We start from the raw sequence: 25,125 nt of genomic DNA, 5'->3' as shown, positions 1-25,125 counted from the left end.
AAATCTATCTGAATGTTTCCCTCTCTGGAAAAGCAGCCTTACCAACATTCAATCTGGGACTTAAATGAAGATGTGATGATGACGATGATGATGATGATGAAGATGTTTTGGGGTCTGTTTTTTTCTGAAATGGTAAATTAAATACTATAAAAAATCAGGCAAACAAGTTGGAAATTTAGAAAATTGGGAATTAGAAAAATATCATGAATTTCCTGATAAATTCAGCACAATTGATAGGTCTAAAAGACGTCATATAAGGCCAAGGCAAAACCAAATTGTCTCAATTTAGGCCAAAGGCACAAGTCAAATGAATGTTACAGACGAACAGATTGATGAAATAGCAAGAGCATTGAGCGATTTAAAACTCACCAGCATGAGACTAACACTAACATTCCCCCACCCTTAGTGAAATTCCACCCACCACAATTATTCAAATTAAAACCAGCCAAACACATTGACTTACAATGATGCATTTATTTTCACTTAGATTTCCATCAATGTAACAGATTGCTACAATATGGAACGAATGAGAAATAACAATAATGACATATAAATATATATATATATAAATATTATATACACAAGGCGTCGCCGCGTCTGGGTTGCGGATGTCTCCACACTCTATCATTCCATACCAATGGCATTTGACAAAGAACCAAAAACCATCTCTATTCTGGTGGGGGTTAGCCCGCATTCCTTCAATGTGTGCTCGATCTGATTTTTGGCCAGCTTGTTTCTCTGATTAAAAGAAAAAAAGGGAGGTATTTATTTGTCCACAAGGTCATATAATGATCAAGGTAATATAAAGACTTAAGAAAACTTGGGACTCAACTAACTCACTAGACTGATATTTTGCTTTATGAACTTGAAGGTATAGTAGAGAAAACAAACATACTTGTTATGAATTGATGGAAATAATGTACACATGTTTTGTGTCCTCTTTACTTTTGGTTGTTTGGGAGTGGGGGGGGGGGGGGGGTCATCTCATTATTTCAATGAAGCAAACAAGCTATAACTAAGTTATGATTATAACAAACTCATGGGTATATCCATGCAAAGTGTGTTTGCTTCTTTGTTTACAACTGACATTCTTTCACTATTCTTGGCTGTTAAATGAGAGTCTGGCTGGTACAAGCATTGTCTGTCCAAAAAAAGAAGTGTAATATAAGTCTTACTAACAGGCGACATGTCTCGTCCAACACTTTTATTGTTGCCATTGGCTTAGGACCCCTAGTGAAAGTATTTGAGCCCTTTTAGTTTTAGTGAATATTGTACTCAATGAAAGCTTACGTTTTAGTAAGGAAGTTGGAATTGCGTGTGTTGTGTGTGATTTGTGTGTGTGTCTATGGCCAGTTTTTTTTTTTTGGAGGGGTCAAGTAAAAGATTACCTTACCTGAACTGGTGTCCCAGCTAATGACATCAATCTTTCTCCTGGCTTTTCTTGACGGATGTTTTCTGGCGTCGCTGGAAGACTGAGGGAGAAAAATGGAAAAGAAATTACTTTTAAAAGAATAAATAAATAAATAAATTAAAAAAAAAATAATAATAATAATAATAATAATAATAATAATAATAATAATAATAATAATAATAATAATAATAATAATAAAAATAATAATAATAATAATAATCCTTTCTTAAAAAAATATAGCCTTGTGGAGTACATTGTGCTTATTTGAGTCAATAAAAAAATTGATCCGTCCAGTAGAGTCCTTACTTCCGTTGTGTTGATTTAGCGGTGATCAGTTTTGTTATGTAGTGTGTTCTCATTGCGTGTATGTTTATGTGTGTGTGTGTGTGTGTGTGTGTGTGGTGTATACATGTGTGGGTGTGTGTGTGTGTGTTTTGGAATGTGGTTGCGAGGAAGAAAAAAAAAAGGGGGGGGGGGGGGGGTGGTGGTGTCCATCAAGTAGAGAAATTCCTGAGCAAGGGGGGGGGAGGGGGGGTGGTGTTTGCTAGGAACTGTCAGATTGGCATTTTTCAGCAAATCGTGGCATTCATAGTGATATAATTCACTTGATCACATGACGGTATTCGGATTTACAGAAGTTTTAAACAAGTTTCACTGATTAACAACATCAACTAATATTACTGCTGATATTACTGTCGTTTTTATGCCATCGATGTGATAATTATTGCCCTGGGAAATATTTAGTTAAACGTTTCGGCAAACTGTCAATTGGTTCTCTCTAGCTTCTAGCCCGAACAAACCAAAAGTAGACAGATTCGGGGACTTGATATTTTTCGCGTCCGCTTCAGATTTTCATTTGACCTCACATGAGTTAAGTAAAGGGAAGACATTCCGAAAGCTCCTACATCCCCAGTATTCATTCAATTTGTATTTTCACTGTTGATCTTTTGTCAGGCGTTTATTTATTCAATTTGTCATCATATAAAAGCGTTTTAAAAACTCTAGAACAAACCTTGATAGATTTGTGAAAGTTTAAAATTTCCTAATTTGACCATTGTTTTTATTCTCGGCCGCCATTTTAATTTGTCAAGTATTGAAGGTAGTGCAAAGCAGTCCCAAGTAAAGCGTGGTAAAGACTTGCGACTTATTGATATTGATATATACTGACTGATAAACTAAAATCATGCCGAATAAAGCATGGCAGCGACGACAAGCACATCGATTAAAATGTCCATCTAATCGTAATCAAGCAAATCAAGAAAATGATTCTGGCAATATCGAATGAAAATAGTTCTTTCCCCGCGAAATTGCGGGCTTTTTACTAGTAATAATAAAAAATAATAATAATATAATCTTTATTGTCCAAATAAATCAATATTCAAAAGACTGTAATTAGAAAAATAAATCATTTTATAAATGTTAGAGTTGAGGGAGGAGGCGGGGTGGGTGTTGTATTTAAAATCCCCCAAAAAAACGTTTGAAAACGTTTGAAAATAACAAGTTTTAATAGGCACAGAATTGGGATGCATGGCTGAAAGTAAAAAGAAAATCATCCAGAGTCATAAGAACAACCCATAATGTCCATAAAACAAATTAAGAACTTACTTGGGATCAAATTTTGGTGTCACTGCAGGAGTTCTTAGTGTTGACCTGAAAAAAAAAGAAAAGAAAATAGTGAAATCAAGAAAGATTAATTTTGAAAGCAGTAACCATACATCCATTTTTACGGCTCAGTTAAGTTTTATTTCATTACCTCAAATAATGATACAGATTTTTGGAATAAAGAAAATAATTTTTGTAAACTGGCTTTTACCTTTATGGTGTCTGTTTAAAAATTAAAAAAAACCCTGCTTTTTGGTTTGGGATAAAATTTGTTATCAATGGGATTCGTATTGTTAAAATTCAGTGAGATTTTTTCAAGGTCTGATTCTAAATTGAGTAAGACGTCATGCAGAGATTTATTTCAAAAGAAGGTAACCACAATATTTTGTCGATACTGAGTTGATTATAGAGCCACAAAGAATAAAATGAGGGATATCTAATAGTTTGGGCTAGGTATCCATATTACAATCAATATCATTGCTTGTTCCACTTTTAACCCTTTCCGAACTACATATTTTACACCCGATTCCCACCGATTGCACCCGGTGATTAAATGATAAGATTCAGGCACTGGCACTATAGAAAAGTGTGCTTATTGATTGGCAGATATCTAAATCAATCAAGAGTGGTCCCCTTTATGATGAGAGTTAGGTCCTCTACTTATATCCCACTTTCACGTTCATTCTTCTATTTTCAAGCATGTGCTCTCTTGTTGCTTTCTATTTTTGACCATTAATTCAATTCTTAGCATGAAAATGTGACTCTTTCGTCTTGTGGTATGATTCTTTCGGTTCTGAATGTCCTGGATACGAGGCTCTCTCTGCAGATAGTTGAGTCCTTGAAACAGGCTCTTCACTTACAAGCTCTCAGTGTACTCAAGTGTAAAATGAGTACCTGGCAGTTAACAGCGCTGTCTCTGTTGGATATAATTTTAATATCGGTGAACAGGCAACATGTCTAGTTCTACATGTACGTGTTGCTATTGGTCAGGGACCCTTTGTAAAGCATTTTGAGCACTTTAGTGGATATTGTGCTATATAAAAGATTGTTAATTAGATATTTGTTACAAGCATCTAGAATCTTTCCGCGGATGCTGTTCATTTATTCTGTGCATGCCATCAAAGCCTGACAAATATGGATTTAAAATATTTTGAATTTGTGAGGCTACCACAAGTTATCCTCTGAAGGCAATTCCTTATCTAATTTGGGAGCATATTCACAAGGGTGGCTACAAATGATTCTCTTGATTGTTTTGTTGTTTTTGTTTTGTTTTTAAGGGTTTTACGGCGCTTGCAACACATTTAGGTTATATCAGCACCAGTAAAAAGGAAGAAAATGGGATAGTAAAAAGTTCTAGAATTACAATTAAAGCACCCAAGAGAAAGTAAGACAAAGGGGAATGGGAACAAATAGGGATCAGATGTAGATTCCAAGAGCATACCACCAATGTACTTAGTTTGAGATCACCTATGTCTCATCCGGACACAAGCACAAAATCCAACAAAGAGGAACACACTCAAATGCTTACATTAAACATTAAAAATAACCAATATAATAATACATACCAGAGAGATGATTTACAAGGAAAAAAATATCATCTCCCAAAACAATAACTATGCATTTGACTGTTTCCCTCTCAGCCAGGACTCCGACGAGGGCCCGGAAAAAAACAAGTAATCTCATTCCAAGACAAAGACAGAAAGCTTGTTGGATAAGATATAAGGGGAAAGAAGACACAGTATGTACCTCCCTGCCCGCCATGGGAGATTCTCTTGATTGTGACATTGTCAAAAACTTGGCAGACAATTGTGTTGACACTGGGCGGAATGTAACATGCGACAAATTTTCCACCAACCTAAAACTAGTGACAGAGCTTCTGACGACAAACAAGCAATTCCTCCCTCCTACCTTTCAAAGTGAGAAGGACCTGGGGCTTTCGGAATCGAAGTTTCTATTCCTCACAAGCAGTGCTGTCAAGTTCAATGCACAATGACAGCAATGTATGTGGAGATTGCAAACCATAGATTGTTTGAACTGACAAACGAACAAAAGGCGGAGTGGACTCAATGGACCAGAAGTACATTCCTTCTCGACCAAGCGGATAACAAAAAGATTGCCATTGAAATTGCCAGAATCGCTTGCATGGTGGTTTGGAGTAATTTCCCCCCCCCCCCCCCCCCCCCCCCCCCAATGCATCAATATATCAATGTAAACAATTGTCAAGAGTTCCTGATCCAAACAGCCAAAGAACCTGTTTTTGGGCAAGTCAAGCGGAGGGCAGCGAACAGGACACTAAACCTGGCATACAGACAGAACATAGACAATATTGTTGAAAGTTTGAAGAAGGTGTGCTGCATGGGTGAAAGTTAACGGGGATCAATTTGCCTGAAAAACATACCGGTGAAGCCAGTTTGCCTGAAAAAGATGCGAATTTAATTTTTTAGGGATCCACGACTTGCCGGCTGAGTGCCAACCTTTCCAGCGTAAAAAGTGTATTTAATTCTATGGTCCTAAAGGTTTGTTGTTTTTATTTAGCAAAAAAAGAAAAAAAGTATTTAGTCCACACGATTGAAACAAAATTGATATAAAAGCTAACACCAACCCCAAAGCAAATTAAATGATCTTCATCATTCAAACACTCATTAACAGAAATCTCTAGTGATTACAGTATTACCTGGTTTATGGGGACACCAAGATAAGTCATCACTTTAAATCTGTAAAGTAAAAGGCTCAGGAATAACAATACCAAGGACTATAATGATTCGAACCACCCCAAAGAAGTGATCAAGAGACCCCAACCATGGTACTTGTTTTGATGCTAGTGTTGGTATAGGTTGTAGTAGCGATGATGCTCTAGTGGTCGTGGTGATAATGATGATGATGTGGTTGTAGTGGTTGTAGCAGTGTCAATGCTGCGGTGGTGGTTATAGCAGTGGTGAATACTACTACTCCTATTACTACTACTACTACTTTTGATTCAAATATGGGAAATACTCACCTTTGTAATAATATACAAGTTGAATACCCCAAAAATAGTCTTAGTGCATATTTTGGAACCTACAGCGTTCTTACAGCTCCCCATTTATTAATAATAATAATTTAAAAATTAGACTCATACAAAATATTAAAGAAAAAAATACTATAAATTCATTCACTCAAAATAAAGTATTTTAAACTTTATTATAAAGGGAAATAACCCATTTATGTTTATGTTTATTGGCAATACAGTCCTTGATTGAAGGCTTCATTGTCAAAGATGTTGGTTCTATTTTATTTTCACTTAACAAGTTCTATTTAACAAGAAGTAGAAGCTTAAATGAGATCTGAGACCATTTGAAGAATAAAATAAGCTTATATGCATAATTCAATGCAAATCTTCAAAAATGGTTTGAAAGGTGTTAGTGAAAACCTGCGTTTCATTTAATAACCAACTGAAAAGATAAATGTTGTACAAAATGTGACCGCTATCAACAAACAAATGTTGACAGAAAAGTGACACATGTCTGGTTGTCACCTTTGAAAGAAAATTAAAATAGTCTACAGGACTGATGCACCAGTAATTCCTAGTATTAAAAGTTTTGGTGGAGCAATAATGAAAAAAGCTGGCAGAGGAGTCATAATGCCGACATTATTATTATAATTACTAAAAAACCGGAATTTCCAGCATATGTCGGCAAACATTCACCCACGAGTGTGCTGTCAACCAGAAAAGAGAATCGTACTCACACCATCAAAGAAAGCTGCCATACCATCAAAGGCAACATCAAAATGAAAGAAGGAAGACTTGCCACCCCAAAATGTACAAAACCGAAAAAAGATGCAATAACTGCCAATTAACCAAAGGTAGGATGACAGGAAGTGTTATAACACATGTCTGCAAAGATCATTTGTCTATCTTGTGTGAGAAATGCCTTCCAGAGTGAAAGTTATTTACTACGCTCCTGTTAATGTCAAAGTTGTCACAGCCAGTTTTTTCCCTCTATTTTGTTAACGTGTGCATTGCACCCAGCCGAGCCGAGGTGGACCATGGTCAAAACTTTGTTCCTGAATAAAATTTTATATTCTTTGAAAATAATTCAATAATTTGCATGTGTATTTATGACCAATATTGAAATGCTCATTCTGAATTTCAAGGAAAAAAATTGATTCTGGGCTAAAACATCTACACTTGTTTGGTCATCCCAGGTGCATTGCACCCAGCCGTTTGGTTAAGGATGTTTGGAAAAACGCGAATGTAATACAGTAGTCATTGCTTTTCTGCAATGCCAAATTTCTGCAGGCTATTCCTGGGTGATCGAATTTTTTTCTATATAATATGTCTCCGTAACTGCATGCAAGGTTTGGATAACTGCAGGCAAGGTTCAGATAACTACACGCTCTGCTTCAATCATCTTCTACTGTCCTATCCGATATTTTTACAACTAATGTAAATCAATGGCAATGGAAACACACTTTCAAACATCATAATTTATCGGGGGCATGCGATAGTGCCATAACGTTACGAAGACTAATTATGTATTACTACATGGTGAACATTTGTCATTTGCTATGTATCATAATTATAATGTAAGCCAGGCCATGAAGAGGTGTTGTAATTTGTTAATGAGAATTTAAACAACTCAGTCATTATGTCTACTTATGTAATAAAACTTCATAACCGCACACTCTTTGTCGACCATCTTCTACTTTTCCCATCAGATTTTTGTTTTACAACCAAATAAATAATAATGTAAATACATTACAATGGAAACACACTTTCACATGTCATAAATTATCGGGGACATTCATTAAAGTATCTGAGAGTCAGCAAGAATTGTCTCCCTTCACATATAAGATTACTGCACGATCGGATAACTGCACACTTTTCAGCTCTCCCGAGCACTGTGAAGAAAAGTGATGACAAGTGTAACAACATAAAACAAAACAATTTATTGACTCTTCTGCACAATTTGCAAAAGTATAGATGCAGTCGTTTAAAATACAACTCTTGATATTTGGTCAAACACTCAATAGCATACGTAACTCATCTCTAGAAAAAAAAAAATCGAATAAGATGTGAACCAAGCAGCAACTGATTATGTAATAAAACTATACTTGAACATAAATAGACAGAAAAAAAATAATTAAATGTAATATGTAAGAATTAATTTATAAAGCACCTGTAAATCCCTGAAGCGCATCGCATTGCATTAACAAACTAAAAGACTGACAGAAAATACAATCTAGTGATAACATGGGTCATAACAATAATGACATCAATAATAACATCATAAATAAGCCTTGAAGAACAACTCAGGTCTTCATGCATTTCCTGAGTGATAAATTTGACAGAAGTTGGCTAGCAAATAAGGACATTCTAAAAGCATGGCGTAGTACAGGAGAAGACTGTCATAAAGTGCAGCTGATGAATCCTGATAAAATGTAGATTAGGTTCTTTAATGGTTTATTAACTTATTATTCCCATTTCTATTTCTACAAGAAGAGTACTTCAGTACTCAGTGGGACATGCAAGTTAACTGGGATGCTTTCCACTAAATATTGGACTAGTAAAATAAGTCTAGCTACCATTTGTGTTCAGAATATAGGAAGAACTTACTTCAGTCTCCTTCGCTGTCCCTGAATAAGAAAAAAAATATATATATCATTTCATGTACAACAAATTCATAAAGAAGAGGAGTTGCTATTCTATGAAAATAAATGAGCAAGGATGAATACCAACTCTAGCAACAAAAAAGTTTGTTTTTTTTAAAAAACATATGAGTTTAATAATAATTAAAGTTATCAAACCAAGCGTTGTAATCTAATTTATTCAGTAAAATGGCACATGATTCAGAATATTATTGGAAAATAGATTAATATTAGCAACTCAATCAGACCTATAGCAGGCAAGAAAAAAAAAAACCCTTTATTATTTCCTTTAAATCGTCCTAACTTCTACAGAAAAGAATATGCACAATCCCAAATTGGATGATTTCCATCCTTATTTCAACAAACTATCACTCAAATAAGATTTTGAATGAACATGGTGAAATTCAGTTAGTTAAATCAAACATTAATTTCTGACCATAGTAATGGTATTTTTACCAAATGTTTCTCTAAAATTTTGAAATATGAATTCCCTTCCTCTCTGCTCGTCAAATCTATATCAATATTTATAAAAGTAGACCTGCATGTGAGTCCTGACCAAATTGTCTGAACTTTTTCACACATATCGCCTTACGGGATCTTGTATTTTGTAACTCAGTACTTAGTCATATACATTTTCTTTTGGATTGTCCTACCGAATATATTTATTTTAAAATGTTAAAAGTACCAAATATTTATAGGGAGAAGGGACAGCATGGAGGTAGAGTGGTAGTTTTTTTTCAAAAATAAAAATTAATAATTTTTTTTTTTACATAGACAGATAGGCCTTTAAAAACCATTTAATAAGATACCTTACTTTTGGATCTAGGATAAACGATTCCAAAGTTATGATGATTTTACTACTCTAAATTTACTTTTACAAAAAGCTCAAAATTGATTGAGAATTCCCCCGCCTCTCGATAAGGTGACTACTGATTAAAACGGGATTTTAGCATAGAATAAAGAGGGTTGGTAACTTGTGGTCAACATTAAACATACTGCACTGTCTTCAATCTTTATGAAATTTGATATAGACATAGATAAATGAATTATCTAGATGCTTTCTCTTTTATTTTTTTGCTATCTCAATTTTGAAAAAGATTTCAAAAGTTTTAAAATGACGTTATTTTTATCAAATTATAATTTTTGATACAATATGTCAACATTGATTTCTATCACATCAAAAGAAATCTTGATCTCTGCCCTTTAAAATGATACCAGAGCCGTTCATATACTGTGAAAAATAATGCAACAGTGATTATGTGAAATTGTGTTATTCAAATTTTAACCCAAAGTTGCGCTTAACTTGTCCAATGGCTAATCGGCACCTGTCTACCTACAGTCAGGGGTGAGAATGACTGGTCACAAAAAAGGAGGAAATTTTTCATCGTGAAGATCATGACCCATCCATGCGACCATAACCTATAAATTTGAATTTCACTAAAATTTACTGAGATGCGATCCAAAATTTGTCTCGCAGCAATTTCTAACACGACTCGGTGGAATTTCAAAAGTTGAAAGTGTAATTACAACATCTGGTGGTTGTAGTAGGGATGATGATGTGATGGTGGTTGTAGTAGTAGAGGTGGTAGGGATGATGGTGTGGTGGTGGTTGTAGTAGTGGTGGTGGTAGGGATGATGGTGTGGTGGTGGTGGTAATAGTAGTGGTGGTAGGGATGATGATGTAGTGGTGGTTGAAGTTGTAGTGGTGGTGGGGATGATGAATTGATGGTGGTTGTAGTAGTGGTAGTAGGGTTGATGATGTGGTGGTAGTTGTAGTAGTAGTGGTGGTAGGGATGATGTGGTGCTATTTGTAGTAGTAGTGGTGGTAGGGATGATGATGTGGTGGTGATTGTAATAGTAGTGGTGGTAGAGATGTTGATGGAGTGGTTTTGGTGAGTGTTTTTTTATTCAGTGATGATAATAGCAATTGTCAAAAAGGAGGAACATTTCTCGGTCTATCGATCAAACACAAGCAAAGAAACCTAGTAGTTAGTCAGCTTATAAATACAACCCAAGAATCTCTCAAATTTAAAGCCATAGTCAAAAGGTAAAAAGAAAAAAGATTAAACTAAGCCAACCACCATTGCTTTGTTCTAATATATCATCTCTATATACCAGATGATTTAATGTGGTTGCGAAAGGAAGAAAAAGAGAGAGAGAGAGAGGGGGGGGGGGGAGGAGGAGGAGAGACTTCTTTACCAGAATAACTTATGTATTGACCTTTTGAATTCTATATCCAAAAAAAAAAAAAAAAGAAGAAGAAGAAAACAGAAATAGAAAGAAAGGCAAAGGGAAAGAAAAAAAAAATAAAAAAAGAGAGAGAGAGAGAGAGAGAGGAGAGAGAGAGAGGAGAGAGAGAGGAGAGGAGAGAGAGAGAGAGAGAGAGAGAGAGGAGAGAGAGGAGAGAGAGAGAGAGAGAGAGAGATTTAAAAGGCAATAGGTACCTACAACAGGGGAAAAAAATCCAGACCCATTTGTCCTCCCCTTCCCCTTCAACCATCAACTAACTAATCAAAGAACACTACTGGTCTTCTGTGTCTATTGTGACATCTGGTGCCATACTGTCTGGCCCAACGTCATAAAAACGGGACCGTCACTAAATTTCACGAGACTGAGCACAGGTGTCAAAATATGACATATGACATAATGGTGATTTTGTGGTTTTGAGGAAAATGTTTGACACGGCAAATTTGAAAAAGGAGGAAATGTGATGGGATGGGCGGAGATAAACTACCATTTAGGCGGAAATCCGCCTTTAGGCGGAAGATTCTCAGCCCTGCTACAGACTGGAATCAGTTTCAGTTAGGGCTAGGGTTGAGTGAGTTAAGAAATCTTGTGAAGCTTGGAGAGAGGACGCGTCTCTGTCTCAGCAGTGAAAACAGCCGCAACGACTGAATTGTTTTTTTTCTTTTTTTTTTCTCTTGTGTTACTCATTTTGTTGACTTTGACAATGCCTCTTTATGACATAAATGATTTTCCTTTGCCACCGTAATTGGACCCTCCACAGTAGTTTTTAACCTGGACTAATTGATCTTATCGCTAAAGATCAATAACCATCCCAATCATTAGACTTTAATCCACTGGCAGAAAAAAAAAATACAAAATGCAGCACCCGGCTGTGCTGACTTTCTCACGTACTCCGAAAGAAAATCATCGGTGAAGTCTTTCTCTTCCAGATCCCATTTGAATAGATTTCGAACACCATTCTCAACTGACTTCAGATCCGACGAACGGTCAAAGAATTGTTCAGGCATGATAACAAAAAAATAATGTAAAATATACAACGACAAATCCAATATTGTCGGCAATCCAACGCCCATTCGTCGGCACTTGACTGCTCGCTACCGGTCGAGTTGGGGATCGCCGACACTCCGACAATTGACGTCACTCGCAATCAGATTACTTTAGCAATGAAAAATAAGTGATCCAGGAAATCGCAACGACCGTGATTGTCGGAAAACCGACAATTGTTGGCACACATGCAGGTCTATAAAAGGCAGGTTTATACAAGCAAAAAAATAATCATAAATTCAAAGGGATTAGTACAAAAGAAAACAACAACACAAAGAAGTAGATCCCAGCAGCAACACAACAATTTATCATGTGTGAGAGAAATGAAAAATCTTGGCTCCGAATAAACCAAGGAAACATCATTATTTCTACATTAAGCTAGACTATCTAATATTCGAATCCAATTTGAGGCACATTTAGAAAATTAAAAACAAAACAATTTAAAAACTACAAGGCGGAGATGAATCCAATGTTAAAATAGTATAACTAAGACAACAGGAAAGAGATCATCTGTGTCATGTTCTGCAGTATATATTTTTCATTTATGGGAATTCAATGTGAAAGCATGATTTTAAAAGCCCAAGAAAGCTATAAAAATTTGAAAAAATAAAATTACCAGATTCAGACTATAAATTTTTAAGAAGCAGCAAAAATAAAAAATAAAAATCATTAAAAAGAGCTTAATCTGCACCAACATAGCTTTTATTTTTTTCATAAACTTGAAATATTCATAATTCATGCCTCAATTCAATTTAACTATCCTGTCACACCTCTTACACTTAAACAAAAAATCCTCTTTGTTTTTTTTCTTTACTGTTTACTGGTATGGACAGCAACCATAATTATCTTAAAATAAATTAAAAAACTATTTTATCTGGGTAAAAACTCTTACATTTATTTTTCAAACGCTACTAAAAAAAAAGGTAAAATATTTTACTTTTCTTAATGCTGTCTGTACTGTGTGTAACTCAGCAACCACCTCATTCTCATCTTCCTCTGATTTGGTGCGTGAATTATCACTGTAAAATAAAAATTCATTTAAATTTAAACATTCAATTTTGATAAGATCAGTAAACATTAAAGCCATCATAACATAGAATCTACCAGCCATATGATCATAACTAAAAGGAATTTGAAATATTGAGTGATCGTTTTATTAATTTGTAATGAAAAAACCAATATGTAGAGAGCTAAATACTGTACATTACCATGTAGAAAATGCCAGCGTATATATAACATCCCCTACATTAGAAATCTGAATCTAGTTTAAACGATTCAATATATAATATGCAGATGTTTTTTTTCTTTTTTTCTAATAACCAGAATAAATAAGTAAATTGTTCTTATAATGTAAATATCTCATCGCCTATTTTGATTTTATCAACAGATCAAAATGCCATCATAAAACAACAGTAAGCTTATTCGTGGCTATGGTAATTAAATAACGTAATAAAGCGATGAATAAATGATGCAATCATACAAAATCCAATCACCAGAATGATACGGTAGTTCACTCCTCTCATTTTACAAGACTGTGATTATGTCATTCAGCCTGGTCAAATTTTGTTGGCCTATTTTTGGTCTGGGTGGATTATACCCACCACGTACTCTGAAGCATCGTTTTTATTATTTTTAAAGACCAAAACGTTGTATTTTGTACATGGCAGAGGCTCCTACCCCCAATAGCCCCAAAGAGGAATCATAGTACATAAAAAGCGGAATTTGAGACCAAAAAGTGGAATAAACTTACAACAAATATTAACTATGGCATGATTTGCTGCAGATAATGTAATAGACAATCCAAAGTCCTAAAATGATATACTATAAAATGTCTACAAAATTGCAAATTGTTTAAAGACTAAATAGGGGGTCAACTAATAATAGAGGACACAGGCCCTGGCAGTCTCAGAGCAAATCATTAAATGGTTGGATTTAACCTTGTCAGGACCTCACCCCCCTCCTCCCCACACACACCTAATCAAACAAATGCGCATGCCGTCGCATGTACACACACACACACACAAATACACAGCGCTAAAATTAAATAGGGAAAGAAGCCTACTCAATAACACTACCGATTAGAGCCAACATATAATATTACTAGGTCATTTACCTCACATTGTGGAGCCAACAATAATAATAATCGGTCATTGACTCCTCCCACCCCCCCCCCAAAATATAATATTATCTGACATCAACTGCACAGACTATGAAGGGAATAGTCAGACACACAAAATGTGTGTTGATTGACCATAGAGGATGATGACTAAATAAACCATAGCTAACATTTTAAAATTATTTTTCTTGATTGAAAAGTGGAATTTTTGCCTTGAAAGCGGAATCGCGGAATGAAGACCAATTAAGAGGAATGATTCCCCGAAAAGCGGAAGGGTTGGAGCCTCTGACATAGTAATATACGGTACCTGAAAATAAAAATTACCCTTCCTGGAAATGAAACATATCATTCCTCATCAATCCCCCCACCCCCTCCCCTCCCTAAAAAATCATTTCTATTTTAGTTTATCTAATAGGATATCAAAAAATATAAGGTGGGGAGAAACATGTACACTCAAATCAAATACTAAACTTGATAACACCAAACTGAAAGCAAGTTGGATTGTAAAGTCTCTTTACCATTGTATGGCTTTTATCTCATCCAAGATTTTTGCTCTGTGACGTTTCGACTTGTCTAATTTTACTTTCTGTAAGCTTGCCAAAGCCTTCTCAAAGGTGCCACCCAGTGCTGTTCAAACACACAAAAATAAACATTGAAACCAGAAATAAAGCAGAACTATTATCAGCAAACAAATTCAAGGAGAGATGAAAAGTAAGGTATGTCATAATATCATATGAGGGTCCAAACAGCTCAGTTGGTAGAGCACTCAATTCAAACACAAAGGGACCAAGATCATTCCCGGTAGCTTTGAGATTTTTTTTCTGCCCCCCCCCCCTCCCCTGTCCACCCAGCAATGACAGGGTAGCTGGATATGTTAGATCTGGTGGAAAGAACTCAGTGGCAGACTAGTATCCTATTCAAAGGGTAGTAAGCAATTGCTATTATCCGTTTCACACTATAGGAACTGGGATAAATTCTGGCTCCATGGTTTTAGGGGACTATTTTATAACATCAAATTTTAAAATTCAATAAAGACAAAAAATATATATATATTATCATTACTATTACTATTATAATTAATAATGACCGCTTTTGAAGAAGCTCAATATTGAGCCTGACAATTGAAAGAAAAAAACTACCATCCAGAGTCCAACCTCACAATCTTCTCAAAATTTCTCAAAAAGATAATCTAGAAACACCTACTGGAGCACCTGGCTAAAGCCAGCTGGTTGAAAAGTATTAATTGGCATACAAAAAATGGTACTGTACAGCTAAAGCTCTTAAACAACATTCTGACAATATAGGTCTTGCTGTTGCTTGAGTTGTCAGCTGCATTCGATATGAATGACCGCGACATATTGTTCACAACTTTTCCTGACCACTTTGGAATTCGTGGTACTGTTTAAAATAGTTTTTATCCTACCTTGCAGGTAGGTTGAAGATTGTTTTAATTGATGGAATAACATCCTGCAAGCATGCCCCTAAACTGCCATGCTTGGTCAGTGCTTGATACCATTTACAAGTATTTGTTTTGGGGTCACAATGACGAGCACTTATTTGCAGATCTGATAATCAAAATTATCATGGGTTCATTGTTGTAATGGAAATGCTTTCAAACGAATGCAAAATGTCATCCATCACAACAATGTTAAATCCAGCCAATAATTGCGTTCGATTATTAGACCTGTTAATGTGTGAACAGCGGGTATTATGCTCTTAGCTCCATTATATTATTATTATTATTATTTTATACCATTATTATTATTATTATTATTATTATTACTACTACTACTACTACTACCAGTTTGGCATTTTGCATAGAATTAATATGCCAAGCGTTTATGTATAAAATCAGCCAGACTCTGAGTATTCACAAACGCATCTGAATTTAATCACCGGTAACTAAAGACAGATGAGTCTTCGAATAATGACAGCCTTATGTGATAGTGAGAACCTGGCCATTACCAAGGCCAAAGCATTACACCCCAACAAATTTTATTAATATTCATTCGAGTCAACGGGTGATAGAATTACCAATACTTTGAATAAGGTGTGCAAGTAAATTGTTTATCAATCTATAAAATGTATAATTAATAATAATAATAATAATAATAATAATAATAATAATAATATAAATAATAATAATTATTATTATTATTATTATTATTAATATTATTATTATTACTTTTTATATTATTATTATTATTTATATTATTACTGCTTCTATCGATGAGTCAAGAATGGAAATGGATTGGCCACACTAAGGGAGGAAAGAGAAGCAACATTACTTGCCAATTCCTCAGATGGAACATGTGGTGATTATGAAAAGTTTTCCATCCTAAAAGGACACTGAAGACTTAGGTCTGTAAACCACAGCATAGAGGCAGAAAATTATGGAGACCCTAATTTCCACATGGAGTCTAGTAGAAAAAAATCGAGTAAACCATCATTATAAAATACACTACCTGCAAATTCTTTCACTGTGAGGTGTCGAATTTCCTTAGAAAATAGAAAAGAAAAGAAAAATAGGTTAAACTGAGAGAAAAGAAAACAAGAACTGGTGTTTCTAAAAAAAAAAAAAAAGAGAAAAAAAAGAACCTTACAAATAATATAATAATTATATATAATATTTCTGTAATAAATAAAATTATTTGGTCACTTATACTTCTAACGAGTAATAAATCTAAACATTGCTACGTTAATATTAATATAGTAGGGCACAACGATCATAACTTGAATTGACACTAACATATCTTTCAAATATTTGCTGAATGTTTTCCTTTTAAACACTGTGACAGTTCATCTTGAATGTAATCACAGTGCCATATCATTTGATATTCGTGTTGAGATAGTTAGGATACAGAAAATACCTCCACTAAGAAAAAACTTAAGACAACTCATGACGCCATTCCAAACATTTGTCTTATCACCTTCTCTAGCTAATAGTCTGAGCGGTGGGTGGTAAAGAATAATTGCAATAATTTGCAAACTGAAAATTTAATTAATAAATAGAAATCTTATTCTATAATTGTAGTATATATATGCTGATGCCCGGTAACTTTACACCAGTCACGCTGCTGATAATTCGAACAGGAGTCAGGATAAGTAAGAGAATTATAAGAATCCCACTTTGTTATAACGCCACATTTGGAACCTAATTAAAATAAATAACTGGTATTGCAAATTGGAAGCATAAAAAACAGAATTATGTGAATGAAAGAAAGAAATTTCATTTGGTTTGATTTGTGTAGTAGTGGGAGACTATATTCTATCTTCAGAATTTATCATACTTACTGACGGAATGGCTGAGATTGCGTCATCTCTTTTTTTATTAAGTTGTAATGCAGCACTTTTAGCACTTTTCTTTAAATCTGCCAATGCTGCTGCAACTGTAAAATAATTAAAGATAGAAAAAAAAAAAAAAAAGAAATATCAAGCATGAAAGCTTCGGGTAACAAACTTTAAAGACAATACAGAAATGTACTTTTAAAACAACAAAGTAACATTAGTTTATCCCAGGATGTCAAACATTTCTTTTGTGTGTGTGTGTGTGTGTGTGTGTGTGTGTGTGTGTGTATGTGTATGTGTGTGTATGTGTGTGTTTTTCTGGGGTTTTTTCTTGGTTTCTTTTTTTATTATTTTGGTTTTAAATTTGGCCTTCAAACTGTTGATCACACTGCAGGGTTGTATAATTAAGATAGAATGAAACGAATCCAGAGAATATAAACATTTATGGGGATAAGAAAAATCCCTGCCCATTTGCTTCAAAACACCAAAATATCCATCCTCACAGACTTACATACACACACACACAAACACACCTCTCTTTTGCGAAAATGAAAGTGTATAAACTTACTGATGCAAGGACATGATGACAAGGCCAGAATTTTGCAATCAGATCATTGGTTCACATTTGGTCATTGATCATACTAAAAATTAAATTGTTATCTAAAATGAATGTGTGGCTATTACTATTATTTGACTAGAAAATTGACTGTACTGTGACTATCAGGTTCAAATCTCATTCCACTGATACTGATAACCTCTGTCCCCCTTATTCAAACACATGTAAAACCAACCACGTCTACCAAAAAAAAAAAAACAGTTGTAGATGATTATGGCCTGGAATTTTGAGATTTCTGTCTCTAAAACAACAACATTTCTATAAATTCTGCTTCCTGAAAGGATTTATAAAAGTCAATAGGTATCATAACTATCAAAGCAGATGACATTCTTCTGTAAAATATGTTATGGTGATATGAGACATTAAGAATGACAGGAAAGCTTGATTTCTGAAGTGACTTTGTTAACTACGCATGATGGCGGATGATGAATAAACTAGTAAAAAAGTTTTGTGGTTTTTTAATGAACAACAGTCTAAAAAGTTAAAGAGCTGACTGCCCTTCAAGGAAAGCTGAATTGTAAGCTTCTAAAATACGTATGGGTTTCTAACAAAAAGATTTCTCCAAGAAGTGAAGGCATTTGAATTGGCAGTTGGCCTCATTGAAAAAAGGATCTAAAGCCCCCCATAGACAGACAGATCTCATAGCGGGACGTATCGTCGAACAGGCACTGCTGGGTCGCTGTGACCCGATCCTGAGTTAATCGCAGATGATTTGCGATCGGGGGCGTGGCTGTATAAAAAAGTGGACAATTTTTTTCCGGATTTTCGCTGTTTTCACGTCGGATTCGTGATCAGCGTCAAATTTACAATAGGTTTGATACTAAGAACTGTGTGTTTACTCCAAAAATTGGTGAAATTAGAAATAAATTTTAATTAATAGTGAGGCTATGTGGCCGACAGAACCGATCCCAGTGACTGTCTGTTATTCTATCTTTCGTCTTGCGCACAATAGTGATTACTTCTCACTAAATTATATCAATTAGACTGTTGAAGGAACGAAATTGACTTCATTCCACTCTTTGTTATTGTATTAAGGCAGTCATTTTGGTAATTAGTTCTCACTAAATTATATCAATCACTTTTAACGTTCAAGGTTACTCGTAGTTTTGTGTGACGGTATGTTATTTCCGACTGGTGGATGTTGTGAGCATTTTACCTAAACTCATAGCATCAATAACCGTCCAAGATATTCGCATCATATGTAGCAATAGCTATAATAATCTAACATGTCGAGAGAGAGAGAGAGAAAGAGAGAAAGAGAGAGAGGGAGAGAGAGAGAGAGAGAGAGAGAGAGAGAGAGAGAGAGAGAGAGAGAGAGAGAGAGAGAGAGAGAAAGAAAAAAGAGAGAAAAATTTACTTGCGCTATATATACCGCTATATTCAATAAAGGTGCTCAAATCACTTTATAAGGGTCGTTGGCCAACATAAAAACATGTTAGACGAGACATGACTGTTAAGCGATATTGCAATTGTTTCCCAACAGAGACGACGCTGTAAACAGCGAGGTACTCATTTTAACAGTGAACAAGGTGAGAGAATGCGAGTAAAGAGCCGTTTCCAAGGACTCAATTATGCGCCACTCAGAGTGGGACTCGAATCCAGTACCGTCCGATCCAAAGGCGAGTGTCATTTCACAAGACCACATAGTTTAGTTTAGTTTTTAAGGGTTTTACGGCGCTTGCAACACATTTAGGTTATATCAGCACCAGTAAAAAGGAAGAAAATGGGATAGTAAAAAGTTCTAGAATTACAATTAAAGCACCCAAGAGAAAGTAAGACAAAGGGGAATGGGAACAAATAGGGATCAGATGTAGATTCCAAGAGCATACCACCAATGTACTTAGTTTGAGATCACCTATGTCTCATCAGGACACAAGCACAAAATCCAACAAAGAGGAATACACTCAAATGCTTACATTATACATTAAAAATAACCAATATAATTATACATAACAGAGAGATGATTTACAAGGAAAAAAATATCATCTCCCAAAACAATAACTATGCATTTGACTGTTTCCCTCTCAGCCAGGACTCCGACGAGGGCCCGGAAAAAAACAAGTAATCTCATGCCAAGACAAAGACAGGAAGCTTGTTGGATAAGATATAAGGGGATAGAAGACACAGTATGTACCTCCCTGCCCGCTATGGGAGACAAGACCACATACATAGCCGCACAAAAAAATTGATGAGAGAATAGATTCATATATATTGAAGGAGGAGAGAGCGGATGGAGTGAGTAAAGTTCTTGGATATTTATAGAAGGAACCAAATTGATGTCACTCATCTCATTGTTATTGTTTTTAGACACCCATTTTTATGATTAGTTCTCATTAAAATATATTAGACTATAACGTTCAAGGTTCCATGTAGATTTTTGGGATGGAGTGATATGTCTGGCTGGCAGACTTTGTGAGTATTTTAATTTAACACACAGCATCAATAGAAGGAATTAATTTGACGTTAGTCAACCTGTTGTTATTGCTTTTAGACAGACATTTTTATAATTAACTTATCACTGTTATATCAATCAGACTATGAACGTTTGAGTTTGCAGTTTTGTGTGTTAATATGTTATACCCCGATGGAGATGTCGTGAGTATTTTTCCAATATGCATAACATCAATACATTTGCAATCCGATTTAAGTTTAAAAGCAACGTAGACCACGGAAAATTTTCCATTTTGTGGATAATAAAGATTATGTTATTTATCGTCATAATTATTATTATTAATATTATTATTATTATTATTATTATTATTCTTCATAAAACAAATAGACAGTGCTCCCGTGGCAGGTTAAACGAGTACTCCTCGGGACTACTCGTTTTCGCACCCACCCACCCACCCCCCCTACCCACACACAGCTCTTTTTATTTTATTTTTTTTTGGGGGGGGGGGGGGTTGTTTGTAGATTATAATTCAAGGTTACAATGCCCACCCCTGTCATCAAGGCTTTTTGGCATCTGCCAATCCCAAATGTCTGTGTCAAGGTCGACCGTCATGTCGCGTCAACGGGTGAGGTGGAAAAAAAAAAGAAAAAGAATTGGCATATTATTATATCATTACATTGAAAATTATGAAAACTATTTTTTATTTTGTATGAAATCCTTTATAAATTTTACGATGATCAAGAACGAAACTTTTGCCATCTACCACTTCCTGGCGCAACATTTATAAAAATATCATTTTAAAAAAATAATAACACAGCATTTATTTGATGCAATATCCATGTGCTCAAAGCGCTTTACAAGGGGTCCCAAGGCAACAGCAATATTAAACTTGAAAGACGAGACATGACGCCTGTCAGGCGATGTGACATTTTTTCCCAACAAAGACAATGAACGGCCATGTACTCATTTCACACCTGAGCACGGTGAGAGAATGTGAGTAAAGAGCCTTTTCCAAGGACTCAACTCTGTGCCACTCAAAGCGGGTCTCGAAACCTGAACCTTCCGATCCGAAAGCGAGAGTCATACCACTTGATCCATCACAAAACAGGGAGGGGCACTGTTCTGTCGGCCACATAGCCTCAATATTAATTAAAATTTATTTCTAATTTCATCAATTTATGGAGTTAAAACATAGTTCTTGGTATCAAACCTATTGCAAATTCGACGCTGATCACGAATCTGATGTCAAAACAGCGAAAATCTGAAAAAAAAATTATCCAATTTTTTATACTGCCACGTCCGCGATCGCCGATCGCCTCGAAAAATATTAAGCAAGGCGGGCTTTGCGAGCGATCGACCGTCCCTCTGCTTATCGGCCAGGTATTTGGCCACACACATTGTGTTTTCACCCCGGTTTGCCTGATCGGCATTCGAACCACGATCAAAACCGTGCGTGTATGGAGCCTTTAAGACCTATGCTGATCATGCTGCGCCCACTGTCTGGAATTCTTTACCATTCAGTTTTAGGAGCAGGGTTGTGGATTCCCAGTCATCTATCTGAGAAATTCCTCTTCATAACTAAGTTATAATACATCTCTAACTGAACTCCCCTACTAAATGCAAACAGCAATTTCCAGTGACAGCTTTCTTAAGGGCGAGTTGGATCACCATTTGATTCCCACTACTGCTGCTAGAGTTACGGCTACAGTAAATGAATATGTTAACCAGATATCACCCAAATAGAGAGACACCTAACGCAACAACTAGATATTGCTCTGATAGAGCAGCACCTAACGTAACAGGCAATATCGCTCCAGCATTTTACTAATTGCAATTAATCACAAAAATAGGGTCACTAAAAGTATAAAAGGAAAGCATCTGTATAACTTGCTTTTTCTTTAATGTACTTAAAATTTAAAATGTACAATTTACAATGAAAATATTGAGACAGAAGTGGCATAATTAATAATTTTAAATTTCTTATATTTATATACATGATTAAAAAAAAAAAAGAGCTCAATTAAATATCTTCACAAGTTGGGTGGATCTGTAGCGCAGTGGTTAAGCCATTTGACTCTTGATTGGAAGGTCCTGGGTTCAAATAGGGACTTTTTTTTTTGGTCAAAATTAATTTTTATTACAGTTTACTACTTATTAACATTACTTACATTAATTTTTTTTTTTATTTCATTTATTTTTTAAAAGCTTATTTATGGATTTGTTTATTTATCATTGTTTTTCTTCTTAAAATCTTTGTTTTATTTTTATTTTTTAAATTATTTCTTAAATATTGTCATTATTACTTTCCATCATCAATTCAGTATACTTTTACCAAATTTTATCATTTATGGTGGTAATTAGACATTATTGTTGTCACTAGAGTAAACTTACAAAAGTCAATGCAATCAGTGAAAATTTTTCTTAGCGATAACTAGATAGCACGACCTAGTCCTAACAGGTCACTAGATATCACTGTTCTATACTTTTACTCTAGACTCAGACTTAAGTAGACCTCGCCTTGGCCTTGAATATTTGAGTTTACACTGGACAATCAGTTTGCACCCTTAGTCACACTCAAACTACATAAAATTGTCAGAAATATCATATGAGACATCAAGAAAACAAAATTCGTAAATAACTGTTATTACCATTTGCATCAAATTCACTGAGAGTCATCGTCATTTGTTCCTCTTTATCCGACACAGATGTTCGGTCCTTCATTTTCACTTGCGAGGCCTTCGGCTTTGACGACGCTTTTCTTGTTGTGCGTCTATTGGGCATTATTTCCTTTATACGGACTGTATCAAAGATCCTTATACGATCTTGGTCAACTAAAAAGAGCTGGGTATGAAATAATTTGAAATAAAAACTGAAAAAATGTTAAAATCCTTTCGAATTTCCCGCAGACAAAGTCAATTTGTTTATATTTTGGGGACGGAAGTTGGTTTTTAATATTATGTCTAAATGCAGAACAACCCGTTACATTCAGTTTTTAAAATTTCAAAATCCTAACATGGCCGACTGTTTTGGCATAGCGTAACTAAACTGTAACCGGGGTGGTGAAATAGGGGTTTGAGCACCTTTCTAGGCATAATATTTTCTTTCTTTCTTATTTTTTTTTTTGTATTCCCTTGGCAAAAATTCAGAATATTTAACTTCAACACGTTGACACCATTCCGAGTGACTCGAGAAGTTTGATCGACTTTTTCACATTTTTTATTTATTTTACTTTTACTCACTTTTAATTATGTGTTTTAATTTAGGACACAGTGAAGACTGAATTGAAATGAATTACATTCATGAAAGAAATGAAACGGCTCCAAATAAATATTCTTGGCCTGGCAGAGATGAGATGGAAAGAGCAGGGAACCATGTCAAAACGAGAAAACAACACGACATATAAGATCATATGGAGTGGTGGAACCTCTTTCCAAAAAGGAGTAGGGATGATCTTAGACCAACAATCAACCAAATTTTACAAAGGGCACGTAGCAATCTCAGACAGAGTTTTGTTGGTTAAGCTAAGAGGACCTGTAGTTGACACCAATATTATTCAAGTTTATGCACCAACAGAAGAGGCGACAGATGCAGATATGACAGAGTTTTACCATTCACTAGACAAAGCAAAACGAATGTGTAAATCACAAGAAGTCCTTATGGTAATGGGGGACCTAAATGCTAAGATTGGCAGAGGCAGAGATGGTGACATCATCGGACCACATGGACTCGGAGACAGAAATGAACGAGGAAACATCTGGGCAGATTGGTGTAGAACAAATAAATTAATGATTTCAAACACCTGGTTTCAACAACACCCAAGAAGAACCTGGACATGGCAATCACCAGGGGACAGAGCAAGGAACCAGATAGACTTTATAGCAGTATCATCAAGATTCAGAAATGGCATATTAAATTGCAAAACCTACCCAGGCGCCGATGTAGACAGTGACCATGTCCCAGTTGTTTGTACAGTAAGGATAAAGTTTAAAGCTATTCAGAGAACAGCTGGTAGAATAAAGAGGGATTACAGGTTATGCAAAGACAATGGCATACAAACAAAAATGAGAGAAGAATTTGAAAATGCACTCATGATACAAAGCCAAAGTGAACCTGATAATGAAAAATGTGAAAAACAATTTGATATATTCCAAAAGTGTGTCAAAGCAACTGCAGAAAAGCATTTACCAATAGCTCAAATAAACAGCAAAAAGGAATGGATGACAAATGAAATTCTAAACCTATTTGAAGAAAGACGAAAATGCAACAGAGGGTCTGCAGAATACCAAACATTGAACATTAAATCCAAATGCATCGAGGCACACGAGAACTATCTAGACTGGAAATGCTGCGAAATCGAAAGAGAATACAAACCCAACCCCCAACAAGCTCACCAAAGAATAAAAGAACTATCAGGGAAAAGGAAAAGCAAAGCAGCAGGAAGTTGTATCCAAAACAAACAAGGGGAACTGCTATTTGAAGAACAACATATAGAAAGCCGATGGGTAGAATACATAGGCGAACTGTACAATGATCCAAATAGAAATGAACCACCATTGAAATTCAAAGAACCATTAAGCGGACCAAACATCACCAAAAGTGAAATTGAACATGCCATGGAACGAATGAGGGATGGTAAAGCAACAGGCCCTGATGAAATATCTGTAGAGGTATTAAAAAGCCTAGGAGATCTAGCAATTGATGAACTTCACATATTATTCAACAATATATACAACACTGGGAAAATTCCAGAAGATCTCTGTAACTCTATTTTCATAGCAATA

The 25,125-nt window shown here is 35.3% G+C and overlaps 1 protein-coding gene across 1 annotated transcript; it reads right to left on the bottom strand.

Annotated features, from left to right (window-relative positions):
• Positions 1 to 454: 454 nt before the first annotated feature.
• On the bottom strand, positions 455 to 23,297 carry LOC144977345 (uncharacterized). The gene is made up of 9 exons (XM_078922438.1): positions 22,993 to 23,297; positions 17,343 to 17,437; positions 16,514 to 16,547; positions 14,567 to 14,675; positions 12,870 to 12,951; positions 8,610 to 8,629; positions 3,017 to 3,061; positions 1,394 to 1,472; positions 455 to 738 (listed from the first exon to the last, which is right to left on the bottom strand). The coding sequence occupies exons 1-9, from the start codon at positions 23,123 to 23,125 to the stop codon at positions 625 to 627; spliced, it is 711 nt and encodes a 236-aa protein (XP_078778564.1). The 5' UTR covers positions 23,126 to 23,297; the 3' UTR covers positions 455 to 624.
• Positions 23,298 to 25,125: the final 1,828 nt, after the last annotated feature.

Source organism: Berghia stephanieae, chromosome 7 (assembly GCF_034508935.2).
Source record: "Berghia stephanieae isolate SIO BIC M18660-M18661 chromosome 7, UCSD_Bste_1.3, whole genome shotgun sequence".
Classification (NCBI taxonomy): Eukaryota; Metazoa; Mollusca; class Gastropoda; order Nudibranchia; family Aeolidiidae; genus Berghia; species Berghia stephanieae.
Note: the sequence above shows the minus strand (reverse complement) of the source record. Positions and strands in the feature narration are given on the sequence as shown.